This window comes from Rana temporaria, chromosome 2 (genome assembly GCF_905171775.1).
Source record: "Rana temporaria chromosome 2, aRanTem1.1, whole genome shotgun sequence".
Taxonomy (NCBI): domain Eukaryota; kingdom Metazoa; phylum Chordata; class Amphibia; order Anura; family Ranidae; genus Rana; species Rana temporaria.
In genome coordinates, this window is record NC_053490.1 from 494,161,510 (window position 1) to 494,175,675 (window position 14,166).

At 43.3% G+C, this 14,166-nt stretch overlaps 1 protein-coding gene across 4 annotated transcripts in view; it reads right to left on the minus strand.

Annotated features, from left to right (window-relative positions):
• Window positions 1-14,166, minus strand: part of LOC120927870 (amyloid beta precursor protein) — a 344,594-nt gene that overhangs the window by 2,312 nt on the left and 328,116 nt on the right. For all 4 annotated transcript variants that reach the window (XM_040338835.1, XM_040338837.1, XM_040338833.1 and 1 more), the window contains 2 exons: window positions 2,867-2,949; window positions 2,194-2,340 (listed from right to left, as the gene is read on the minus strand). In XM_040338835.1, coding sequence (XP_040194769.1) covers window positions 2,194-2,340; window positions 2,867-2,949 — 230 coding nt within the window. The remainder of the gene's footprint in view (window positions 1-2,193; window positions 2,341-2,866; window positions 2,950-14,166) is intronic.

The window sequence follows — 14,166 nt, forward strand, 5'->3', positions numbered from 1 at the left end:
CGCCTCTGGGCGCTTTTTTCAGCCAGAGTCTGCTTGGTTGGTGCGGTCATTTTACCCCGTAGGATCGTGACACGCTTGGGACACACAGTCATACACACAGATATACATATATATACTGGGCCAATTTGGACAAGATCCAATTTACCTACCAGCATGTCTTTGGAGTGTGGGAGGAAACCGGAGTACCCGGAGGAAACCCACGCAGGCACAGGGAGAACATGCAAACTCCAGGCAGATGGTGTCGTGGTCGGGATTCGAACCAGCGACCCTTTTGCTGCTAGGCGAAAGTGCTACTCACTGCACCACTGTGCTGCGCGATATACGCCGATACCCGCGCTGAGTTTGAACGACTGCGCCGGCATATACCGAGCGCAGTACACTCGTGTTTAGTCGGGCAGGCTCGGCTCCTCTCGCAGTCACGTCCTGGACGTACAGGACGCACAGGATGTGACCGCGAGAGGAGACGAGTCTGCCCGACTATACATGAGTGTACTGCGCTCGGTAAATGCCGGCGCAGTAATTCAAACTCAGCGCGGGAAGCGGAGATCGAGCGGGGAGGACACCGCAGAAGGACGCCGGACCCGACGAGGAGGACACCACCCCCAGACGGACCCGACGAGGCCGCCGCGCAAGACACCAAAACTAATTACTAAAATCTTTTTTTCACAGGAATGCGGGTCCACTTTAGGGGTGCGCGCTATATCCCGATAAATACGATATATATGCACACAATATTTATATATACACACAAACACATGAATATATATATATATATATATATATATATATATATATATATATACACTGTGTGTGTGTATGTATGTGTATATATATATATATATATATATATATATATATATATATATATATATATATATATATACACATACATACACACACACACACACACACACACACACACATATATATATATACACACACACACATACATATATACACACACATATATTCTAGTGGAATAATAATTGTGGCAAAAAAAATGAGACCATTTTAAACATGTCTTATTCTGAAAAAGCAAAAAGAGAAAGGTTGGAACTTTAAATGAAGCATGCAGCACAGCAGGAAAGCAACAAGGACACTATGTACTGATAACAATGTATTTTACATTTAACTCTTGGCTCTGGGTATACCATGCACTCTTTGCATCATGCTTGAGATGCCCCTACTTATGTACAACATAAGCTGTTCCATGGAGATTTCATTTCTGGGTACATCTGTTCTGTATATCTTTGCGGTTTATACCGCCTCAGCTCCCGGGAGAGACGCTGTCTGCAGTTTATCTTCAGTGCTCACGACTGTGTGCCACACACATGCTCGTTGTACATTCTCCTAGCATCTGCTCCTGATGAATGGATACAATTCCATGAAACGCGTCAAGCTTTTAGGTGCTACATTCAGATGTTTACAATGAGCTTTCAGATGTGTAGAACATGGATTCTTAATCTATTCTTACCAATGTTTGGACGGTTTCTGCCTACATTAGTCATGTTGGGTTCTATTTTATATGAGAATGTGGAGTGATGAATTTCGCATAGTACAAGCCCTGTACCATTATCATGTTTGATCATTTGTAAATATAGGAATCTATTATTATTCATTTTATACTTGCCATGTGTGCCATGAGTAAGTGCATTGTTACATGGAATAAATACATTGTTATTAGTACATAGTGTCCTTGTTGCTTTCCTGCTGCATGCTTCATTTAAAGTCCCAACCTTTATCTGGAGACAATCGACTATACTGGTCTTATGCCTCATTTAAAGTCCCAAACATGTTTTCTTTCTCCATTTTGAAAAAGGCTAGAAATAGGTAGGTAAAAGGGATAATAATGGCTCTTGTTTTTTTTAAGCTGGTCAGTGAGTAAAGCACACATTATACCTGCTGCACCCAATGGCCAAAGAGGAGGGGCAGGACCCTGGAGGAAGTGGCAGAGAAGATGGCCGCAGGCAGAGTGAATGAGGGGCAGCTCTGGCTTCTCAGTGCTTGGGGAGGGCTAAGAGCGAGGTAGGACCTACATTTCCACTTAAAGGATGCCATTGCAACAAGATTCTCAATCTTCTTGTCAATGAATGTGACATTGAATGCTACAGACAGAAGCAGGCAATAAAACAAACACTGTTTTTCAAGGTCACCGGTTAGAACGATTGCCGATTCTATATAAACAGCCCTTACCTCTACTACACCATGATGGATGGAAGTGTACTGCCTCTTCTTCAGCATCACTAGTGTGATTACTATAACTGTTGCTATGACAACACCACCAACCATTAGGCCGATAATTGCTCCTTTGTTTGAGCCGACTTCCTCCGCAAAGAAGACCTGAAAATAGACATATATTATTCAAATAGCTACCACATCCTCAACCAAAATATAGCATAACACATAAGCAAGGTAAGAAAATAAAAAAAATGAAAACTCTCCTAAATAGTGAGGCCAGGATCAGAAAGTCAGCCTTGAGTATATTGACTGTGACAGCAGGGCCCTATATAGAGACAGCAGGGCCCTTATATAGAGACAGCGGGGCCCTTATATAGAGACAGCGGGGCCCTTATATAGAGACAGCGGGGCCCTTATATAGAGACAGCGGGGCCCTTATATAGAGACAGCGGGGCCCTTATATAGAGACAGCGGGCCCTTATATAGAGACAGCGGGGCCCTTATATAGAGACAGCGGGGCCCTTATATAGAGACAGCAGGGCCCTTATATAGAGACAGCAGGGCCCTTAGAGACAGCAGGGCCCTTATATAGAGACAGCAGGGCCCTTATATAGAGACAGCAGGGCCCTTATATAGAGACAGCAGGCCAGCAATACGGTCTCTAAAGTGACCTTGTTAGGAGGCTTACCAGTTTCTGGTGATGCACTTCATATCCAGCGTCCATTTTAACTTCTGAGATCTCTTCGGTTTTAATATTGGTAAGCCCCGATCCTAAAAATAAATTAAAAAAAATCACTATTACTACACCTTGCTGAAGTAGTTTTCTGTAACACCTTACAGACGCATAATTGATCATATAGTTATATTGTTAATTAGGCCGAACACATATTTCCCATAAAAAAATAAAATAAAAATACTAAACCTGTAGTGGATCCAGAGGAAGATGAAACACAAACCCATAATAATGCATGATCCAATGGGGGGTCCACAAAGGCAACTAGAGAACTCACTGGACCAAGATTCTGATATATTTCTATTGCTTACAAATGCCAGTAGCAGCTAAAACCAAATACAGTGGTAGTTAAATCTCTTATTCTCCAGTCTCAGAATGCATTCACGTCATCTTTGATGAACCTAAAGTTACCAATTTTCTACAGTTTACTACATGACCCATTTATACATTTGTACAAGATAGTCATGTATCATACCCCCATAGGGACTGCTGATGAACTGGATCCCCCAATACTGCACAGCGAGGCACAACAAAGTACCCAGACTCAGAGAACAGTCCGTAACTTTGTTTTTTGTTATTTATTTGAGGGCTAATAACTTGGATAGGAATGGGAACTCTCCCGTGTTGTCCCTGCAGAGCCCAAGATCAAAAGTTTTTCCCCTTTCCAGGTGAATGACATCCAGCATCATCCAACCCACTTTCTGTGAGTCTAAGGGCCCTTTCACACTGGTGTTTTTTTGCTGCGTTTTCGCTGTAAAAAATAGCGCTATTAAAACGCTCCTCATGCCCCTCTCCATTGAAATGAATTGAAAACGCGGTAAAAATGCTGTGTTTTACCGAGATTTTAACGCTCCGTTTTTACCGCGTTTTTTTATTCATTTCAATGGAGGGGGCATGGGGAGCGTTTTATGAGCGTTTTAATAGGGCTATTTTTACCGCGAAAACGCGGCAAAAACGCACCAGTGTGAAAGGGCCCTAAAGGCTCATACACACGGTAGGACATCCAACAAAATTTCCCTTGGATTTTTGTCTTAATTGATTTGTCCGATCACACCCATAGCATACACACGCTCGGACTTTTCTGCAAACTTTTCTAACACTTTCCCAACATCACGTGGTTTTACTTGCTCTTTACCGCCACCCTTTGGTTAACTTCTGCTATTGTTGGTTGATTTTGACATTGGTTCTGAGCATGCGCATTTGTACTTTGTCCAAAAGTCCGATGGTTTGCTGTACACACGGTCGCACTTTGCACAATCGGACTTTTCGGAACAGAAAGTTGGTCCGTTCACAGACCCAACTTTTTGTCCGATTGAAGCCAAAAAAGTTGGTCCGATGGAACGTACACACGGTCGGACAAATACGAAAAGTGCCGGATTTTGAAGTTGGTTGGGCAAAAGTCCGACCGTGTGTACGGGGCTTTAGTGACCATGCACATGTAGGCCTGATGCAGTATTTCTGACAAAACAGGACTTGCACATCATTACGTGAGCACCACAATGTCCAGGAGTAGGGACCACACATCACTGTAAAAGAGGAAGGATCCATAATGACACCCGACCAGAAAAAAAGACTCAGAGACCTCATTCACACTTCAACTCCTGCTTTAGCTTTTCTAAACACAGGAAAAGCCACCTGGGAAGTATACATTTGTATGCTTTCCATATCACTTTTTCTTGCATTAGGGGCCCATTCACACCACATGCAGTGCAGTGCTTTATTTTCTGCATGAAAAACAGATGGAAAGTAGGTTATAAGGGTTACAATGGCATAATTCACACCAATGCAGTGCGTTCCAGAAAAAAAAAAAAGACAGCATGATGCTTTTTTCTTTCACAGGACTGTACTGGAACATGGTAAAAAGCATCAAAAATGTATCGGCCAAAAACAAACAAAAAAGAAGAAAAAATGCACTGGAACGCATGAGGTAGCAGATCGAAAATGCACCCGAACTCATCAAAAACGTGCATGCAGAAACATATCTGGACGGACGGATCTGGAGAACATTTTTGTGGTGTGAACAGTAAGGTGACCAGATTTTTTAAATTAAATCCGGGAATTTTTTTTAGTAGTAAAAGTAATAGTGTCAATCAGCAACCTATAGTGGGACTGTAATATTGTGGTGGAAAAATCGGACACTGACACTTTGTGGGAACCAGTGACACTAATACAGTGATCAGTGCTAAAAAATATGCACTTTGTAAACAAGGCACATCTTATTTCTGACAGTTGCGGCAGTGCAGCAGTGATTGGTCCTGTGTTCCTGCAAAGCGGAGACTAGAATCGATATCTTCACTTAGTGAAAGCAGCACACAGTGTACACAAAAACATGGGATAGACACACAGTTAACCCTTTGATCACCCTAGATCTTTAACCTCTTGCCAGCCAATGTCATTAGTACAGTGACAGTGCATATTTTTAGTACTGATCACTGTATTAGCATCACTGATTGCCACAAAGTATCAAAATTGTCAGCTAATAACCGACTGTCTGCCGCAATATCGCACTCCCATTATTAGGCTGCATTCACACCTGAGCGTCGGTCGTTTTTTCCGGCGTTTTGTTGCGCGTATTCATGCTTATTTGCGCGTTTGCATACAGCGTTGTCCGACGTTTTTGTACTTCGACGTTTTTTATTTTAGCCAATAGGAAAAATTATCATCTTTTCATCACTTGTTGCTATGTTGGTAGATTTTTTTAATCTTCTGCATGGGCGACAAGTTCTATTGATTGGAAACGCCCGTAGCAAACGCCCGTTGTCGCGCAAGTCGCTTGAATCGAGCGTTTCCATTACTTTCTATGGGAAATGGAAACGCTCAAATACGCCCAAACCGCACGATACGCGCGACAAAAAAAGGTCCGGGACTTGTTTGAGCTTCGCGCGACAGGCGTTCAGGTGTGAACAGTCACCATAGCAAATAATGTTATTTCATCCCTCTGGCGTTTGTGAGCGTAGTGCTTCAGGCGTAAAAATGGAGCCTAAGTCACTGAAAAAAAAGAATTCCATAAATATATCCCACAGCTTGCAGACGCTATGAGGTTTACGGAAACCAATCAATATACGCTTATTGGAGTTTTTCTTGCCAAAAACATGAAACAGAATACATATTGGCCTAAATTTATGAAGAAATATTTTTTTTTTTTACATTTGGGATGTGTTTTATAGCAGAAAGTAAAATATATATATATATTTTTTTCAATTTTTTTTGGGGGTTCATAGCAAAAAAAAACAAAAAAAACAAAAAAAAAACACTCAGCGGTGATCAAATACCACCAAAAGAAATCTTTATTTGTAGGAGAAAAAAATCTAAGGCCCGGATTCACAAAGGAGATACGACGGCGTATCTCCAGATACAGCGTCGTATCTCTGAGTTGTGCCGTCGTATCTATGCGCCTGATTCTTAGAATCAGTTACGCATAGATTTCTATTAGATCCGACCGGTGTAAGTCTCTTACGCTGTCGGATCTTAACTGCATATTTACGCTGGCCGCTAGGGGCGTGTACGCCGATTTACGCTTAGAAATATGTAAATCAGCTAGATACGCGAATTCACGAACGTACGCCCGGCTGACGCATTACAGATACGCCGTTTACGTTAGGCTTTTCCCGGCGTAAAGTTACCCCTGCTATATGAGGCGTACATGCAGCGTACCAATGTTAAGTATGGCCGTCGTTCCCGCGACGAATTTTGAATATTTTACGTCGTTTGCGCAAGTCGTCCGTGAATGGGGCTGGACGTAATTTACGTTCAGGTCGAAACCAATACGGCCTTGCGGCATACTTTGGAGCAATGCACACTGGGATATGTCCACGGACGGCGCATGCGCCGTTCGTGAAAAATGTCAATCACGTCAGGTCACAGAACTTTTTCATAAAACACGCCACCCTGTTCCACATTTGAATTAGGCGGGCTTACTCCGGCCTATTTACGCTATTCCACCGCAACTTACAGAGCAAGTGCTTTGAGAATACTGCACTTGCCCGTATAAGTTGCGGAGGCGTAACGTAAATAGGATACGTTACGCCCGCTCAAAGATACGCGGCTGTACGTGAATCCGGGCCTACATTTTTAATTGGTACAGTGTACCGCGCAATTGTCAAAGTATTGCAGTGCCGTATTGCAAAAAATGGTCTGGTCATGAGAGGGGGGCCAAGTGGTTAACAAACAAAAATATATTTTATAGATTATATATATATATATATATATATATATATATATATATACATATATATACATATACATACACACACACACACACACACACACACACACACACACACAGTTTTTGATCTTGACCATAATAAAGAAAAATAAAAAGTGCAGAATTCTACTATACATTCCCACAACACAAAGGGGGGTCAAAAAGCCAAAAAGAAATCCCATGATTACGTAAATCCAGGCACACACAATTCAGGGATGATCTGCACTGCACTGCTAAGCACATTGGTTTCAACAGAAAACTGCCATGCTGCAATCTGATGTGTTGTCTTTCTGAGAGTCAGAACATTGGTTGTCAAAACAAGTCCGTTGTAGTGTCCCTCCATTGACAGGAAGAAATGAACCATGAACCTGGCAGGTCCTGCTATGCTAGTGTCCTCTGTCCTGGAATAGTGCCGTGTTTTTGTGTTCACTTGAATGGACAGCCTCACTAGCTCCTGTTTAGGCTGGAATTTCTCACAAACCCAACAAATCCACTGTTAGTATGAAATAAAATGGGTTTACTCTATATGCCACCTTTACTTTTTTGAATTTGGCGCCGTTCTCCGCTCCCGTGCGTCGTAACATCGCAGGGAACGGAGATCGGCGGCACACGGGGAGACTGTGAATCGAGCGAGGAGGTCCCGCTCGCTCACACAGGGGGATGCATCGCAGGATCCAGGGACAAGGTGAGTAACTTGTGTGGATGCCGCGAGCAGGTAAGCCGCGCCGCTGCACACTATGCACAGCTACCCCGAGCGTGACTCGGGGATACCGATCGCAGCATGAAAAACCCACCCCGAATCACGCTCGGGGATACCGCCAAGCAGGTTAAAGAGGAAGTAAATCCTCTGCAAAAAAAAAAAAAAAACACCCTGCAAGACAAAAGCATAGTGAGCTAGTATGCATAGCATACTAGCTCATTATGAATTACTTACCCGAGATCGAAGCCCCCACAGTGGTCCTCATTCCCCTACTCCATCGCCGCCATCTCTCCCGAAATAGCCTTCTGGGTATCGCGGTTTCAGCAAATCACAGCGTCACTCCTGCGCATGCGTGTGGGAGCCACCAGTCACGGCACATCCTCCTTTAGAAATGACACGATCACCGCTTCTAAAGTACGCCTGCGTGGTTGTCATCGGCGCAAGTCTCTAGTGTGAATATCTCTTAAACCGTGTAAGTTTAGGAGATATGTCTTGCACCTACAGGTAAGCCTTAATCTAGGCTTACCTATAAGTGAAAGTGGTCTGTAAGGGTTTACAACCACTTTAACTCCTGTTCCATTTGCCTTTCCTCCCTGAAAACCGGTGACTGTGCAACAAAAAAGCAAGTTTGATCCACCCACTGGCTGGTACACAATTTTTGGGCAATTTGGGACAATTTTTATTCATTTTTGCCAAGGCTCCCCTGAAGAACCCAGAAGACACCCTGGCTGAAAAAGACTATCCCCCTAAAGGACACCCTGTATTGATTCCCATAATGCCTCTTTGTATACACTGGGTGACCGATGGGAGCAGGGGCGGACTGACCATTTGGGCACTGTCCGAGGGCCCCCATCAGAGTTGCCAGCCTCAGTAAAACCAGGGACAGTATGTAAAAATTCCAAGATTATAGCTGCGCCACCTCTCCAGTACCTTTTCAGTGTTTGTAAGTATACTGTGTGTGTATATTGTGTGTGTATACTGTGTGGCCCCATAATCCATTGCCTGTGGGCCCCATAATCTCCTATTGCCTGGGGGCCCCATAATCTCCTATTGCCAGGGGGCCCCATAATCTCCTATTGCCAGGGGGCCCCATAATCTCCTATTGCCCAGGGGCCCCGTGAGTGGCGAGTTTATACCAGTAATGCAGTGGCCGTTTCATTGAGAATCTAATGTTGGTCGACATGGGGCCATTCACAGTTGCAACATGGTCTTCAGGTGGGTTGAACATTTCAAATTGATCAAAAATTTAAATTTGAATTAAATTAAATTCTAAATTGAATGAAAAAATATGTATTGAAAGAGGGTGGTCGTCATCTAAATGACATTTTTCATAACTGAATAAGCAACTCAAATGGCATGTCTTCTCTGTTTTTGTAAACAGTTGAAAATCTACCGAGTACTGTTTTTTTCAAAACCGTCCTTCTCCCGCCAGTCACCCTGTATATTTATTAACAGCAGGGTCTGTTTAATGAATGATACAAATTACGTATGAATCCTAGAAGTAGAAAGTAAGGGCTCCAGGTAAATCTAGTTTTCAATGAACCTGTATACTGTAGACATTCAGGAATGAACGGGACACACTTTCCCAATTCCAGGAAAAAGATCTAAAAATTGCTAAAATTTGTGCTCCAATAGGTCCTGCAGACACAGTAGAAAAGTCCAAAGACAATGCAAACAGAGAGGGTAATGTTTCTAACGGGTACAGAAAGCAACACATACATAAGAAGGGTTCTAAAGACTCTCCATCATCAATAATTGGATATTTGGACAAGTTGGCTGTTTTCACAGAACACTGGCAGCATACGTATACACTACGGTACACAATATACCGAGACATTGTTAGTCCACCTGCTAGCCAAGGCGGCGACAATTTTTTTCTTCCTTACCCGGTGTTCTGTCAAAACAGCCAACTCGTCGTGTATTGTGAAAAACAGCTAACTTGTCGAAATTTCTCCAATTATTGCTGCTGGAGAGTCACCAGAAAGCACGTGGTTGGAGCTTTTGGTGAGTTGGAGCTTTTGGCAGAACATCGGCACAGATACAATCACATGTCAAAATTTCACATGCGGACAGGAGCGGCTGCACAGAGGACAGCACTAAACTTCCATCTGAATGAGCCCTAAAATGTCAGGAAGACTGGATGGCCGCTTGGTTCAATTTGCAAATGATAATTCAATCTCCGCCTGCTTGTTTTTTTGTCTATTACATCTCCTACTTCACTCCCTGCTTGCCTGCCAGTCTTAAGGCTCCATGCACACTGAAGCTGATAAAAGCTATAAAAAAAAACGCCAGTAGCTTTGCAGGGAGCCTTTCAACATTTTTTAGCGTTTTTGCAATAGCTTTAATCAGCGTTTTTCAGTGTAGCTTTTTTTTTTTTTCAATGGATTAAAAAACGCAAAAAAACGCTGGCACCGGCGTTTTTGAGTGTTTTGCATTTTGAGCGTTTTTCCCCGCCAAAAAACGGCACTTTGAACGCAAATTTCGGGGCGTTCAGAAAAAAGCCAATAAACTGCAAAGCTCATTAACACTAAAAAACGCCCAGGTGTGCATGGGCACATAGGCTAACATAGAGTTCAGTTTATGGGTTTTAAAAAAAAAAGCCAAAACGCCAATAAACTGCAGTTTATCAGCTTCAGTGTGCATGGAGCCTTACCATTGAAGAATGAAACATGGCACCGCTCCTTTAGGTAAACATACATAATAATGAAATGTGAACAAGGTCTCTAAACAGAACACATTTTATACATTTTAACGAGGTGCAACAGAAAAGACAACACTACGGTAAACAATCTGCAATAAAGATACAATAAAATGATTGAATTCTTTTTTAAATGAGTCAGGCTGGCTAAAGATGACATTGGAGGCACATCACAAGCTTTCAATGCTGAATGAAAAGCACTAGATCACTGCATGTGGCCTGGGACAATGCTACTTTCACGTAAAAAAAATAAAATAAACAGCCAAAGAGGTTCCAAATTGCTTTTTGGGCAAACAGAAGAACATAAAAAGGGACTGTATGCCTCTGTAGTCTTCACAGATGGACGGCAGACTACATCAGCAAAGCACAATTTTACAAAACAATGGGCATATGCCATGTGATTTCTATTTTTATTTCCACATTCAGATTGCTATAAAGGTTCTACAACAAAACACATTTTAGTGACTTGATTGGAATTTTATAAACATTTGGGCCAAGTGATGTTAAAAGTGTAAAACTAAGTTCACATAAATTCATCCGGGGTTTGGTGCCTCATCTAGACGAGGTAAATCTGATGGCGTTATGGTAAAACAGAAATCCAGCCTCACTTGTTTCTTTTCCAGCTGCTCCTGCCCCTGAGCTCTGCTGCTCTTTACATTTTCCCCCTTCTCCACCCCAAAGCGTTCCCTGGAATTTCCAAAGAAGAGAACTCCAGCAGGCACAATTTCTGCTCATGTCCAGTCTCCCATAAGATCCAATGACTATCTTAGATAGTAGGGTTGTCCCGATACCGATACTGAGCATTTGCGCGAGTACTTGTACTCGCGCAAATTCTCCCGATGCTTTACCCGATACTTTTTTGGGGAGTGACGAGCGGGCTGAGAGCGGAGAGCGGGCTGAGAGGGGGGCGGGGAGTGGGCTGAGAGGGGCAGAGAGCAGGACAACTTTTATTTCAATAGCTGTGTGTTCCCCTCCTCCTTGTCTGGGCACTTTGATAGACAGTTTACCCGTCCCAGGATTGGATGGGTGATCTGTCTATCAAAGTGCCCGGACAAGAGGGAGGGGCTATATATGACAATGCGTGGCGGGGAACACACAGCTATTGAAATGAAAGCTGTTATGTTCCCCGCGCGCTGATCAACTCTCTCTTTGTCTACACAGGTAGGCCACTGGGGACCTACACAAGGCTGCATTTGGGGACACAATTGGTTACACAAGGCTGCAATCGGGGACAAAAGGCTGCATTTGGGGACACATGGCTACACATGGCTGCATTTGGGGACACAAGGCTGCATTTGGGACACAAGGCTACACATGGCTGCATTTGGGGACACATGAATGAATGAATGAATGAATGGACTTGTATAGCGCACATGGCTGCATTTGGGGACACAAGGCTGCATTTGGGGATACATGGCTGCATTTGGGGACACAGACACATTTTTAAAAAAAAGTATCGGTAATCGGTATCGGCGAGTACATGAAAAAAAAGTATCGGTACTTGTACTCGGTCCTAAAATAGTGGTATCAGGACAACCCTATTAGATAGTGTTTGATAAGCCCCTTGGCCTTCAAGGGGTGTCAATCACTGCTGCTGTATCTTTTGTGGTGCACACAAGCCACATAGAGCCAGTGTCAGCTGGATAATTAGGAGTTACTGCAGAGCCCATCCCCTGTGCACATTGAATCCTGGCACTCAGAAACTGCACTGTAGAAAGAGTCGGTTCTGAGAAAGAGGGGATCTCCCCTCAAAACATATCATCCTTCTGGAGGGGTCCTCCAGAGTGCTGGACACGGTTCCGGTGACCTGGTCACTGTGTTCATTGTGGACTCTGAAATGCTTTTATGACTAACTTGTTTCTGAGTATATTTCTTTTAATTTTATATCACTTGGGTAACGCGCAATGTTGGTGTACCCTTCTTTTATTTTTTTTCTACTGTGTTTATATCAGGTGTCCCTTGACCCTTGGAGGGCAGGAAGGTCTGTGCATTTACCCAGAGCCTAGAGATCATAGGTAATATCTACTGCCGCCACATCACTTTCGAGAGCAGGAGAATTTGCTTTTATACTCAGAAACTGCAGTTAACAGTGTTAAGTTGCACTTTATTCATGAATGCCATGTTGCTTCTCAATGAGTATAACCAATATGGTGGGCAGCCAAATGTATTAGGGGATAATGTGGCACACATTATCACCCTTTAAACAGAGACAGTAAGGAAAAAACAGAAAAGAAGAGCAGCACCATTCTAAGTGTAGAATTAAAGCATTAATTTATTTGGAAACGATAAAAGCACACATCTAGTCATATCTAGTCATATAACACCACTGCAACAAGCCAGTCCAGTCCCACTGATCCTGCTGTGGTGGATACTGAAAGGAGCTCCTGACAGTGCTGGTGGCTCCTAGCATTTCCTGGTAGGTCTGTGTCCCCTGGAGAGGCGGAAGTGATGTCAGAACAGGGAAAGGAAGCAGTGGGCATGGCACACTTTCAGAGCATGGGTAGCATTTGATGGCTTGATGGAGCATGCATGCTTCGAACATGTGCCATGCCCACCACTTCCTCTTCCTGTTTTGACATCACTTCCGCCTCCCAGGGCCCAGGACCTACCAGGAAGTGCTGGGAGCCACTAGAAATGCCACTAGCTCCTTTCGGTATCCACCACAGTAGGACTGGATCGACTTGTTGCAGAGGTGTGACATGACTAAATGAGCACTTTTAGTTCCATGAGTTGGCATTTTGTTTCAAAATAAATAAAGCTTTGATGCTACACTTAGACAGGCGCTGCTCTTTTTTTCCCGTTTGTCCCAATGCAGATTCCCTTCCAGGTCTTTAGTAGCGGCAGCCACTAAGCAAAGCATATCGGCACCATTTGGACACTTAAAGGCTATTTCTTTGCCTTAAACAACTGAACTCACTTGGACTCAGTTTCTATCAGTGTGCCAGACATCTCCTTTCCTTAAAGTGGATGTAAACCCACTCTCATCCTTTCTAAACGAATGCCATAGTGCAGATCTATAAATATATAGATGTCTCCTGCATGTATCCTTACATGTCAAAGGTTTCCCCTCTGTCTGTTATAAGAACAGAAAAACTGCAGATTCTGTGGATGGATCTGTTGTCTGGAGCTCGGTGGGTGAAGTCGTGATGTAAGAAGACTCCCCGCCCTCCTCTACACTCCCCTTGTCAACATGCATTTTCTATTGTGTGTTCCTTACACTAAATTCTGCTATGATCACCAACATCCAGTCAAAATCCAGAAAAGTAACCACGTGACTTCAGAAAAGGAGTGGGGGTGGGAATTAAAAAATAATGCCTGTCTCCAGGCTAGTGCATGAGATATGTAAATAACCTGTCACTCACAGCAAGGGGGCGGAACGAACTAAGGTTTTTCTCTGTAAGTCCGTTTTATTTCACTGAATAAAAGAGGATTGCTCAGAGCTGGATTAACTCTGTGTGGCAAGACTGGGCACAGATGATAGGAAATATTATACCGTACATTGTGACATCAAAAATAAATACATTTTTCGGGTTTACATCCACTTTAAGGAATATAGTAGTAGAGCTCAGACTAGTCTCATGTGCTGTGCAGTGTGATCTGGACTGCAAACACATATAACACTCAGCATCTGGTTTACAGTCTTCCACTGTTCA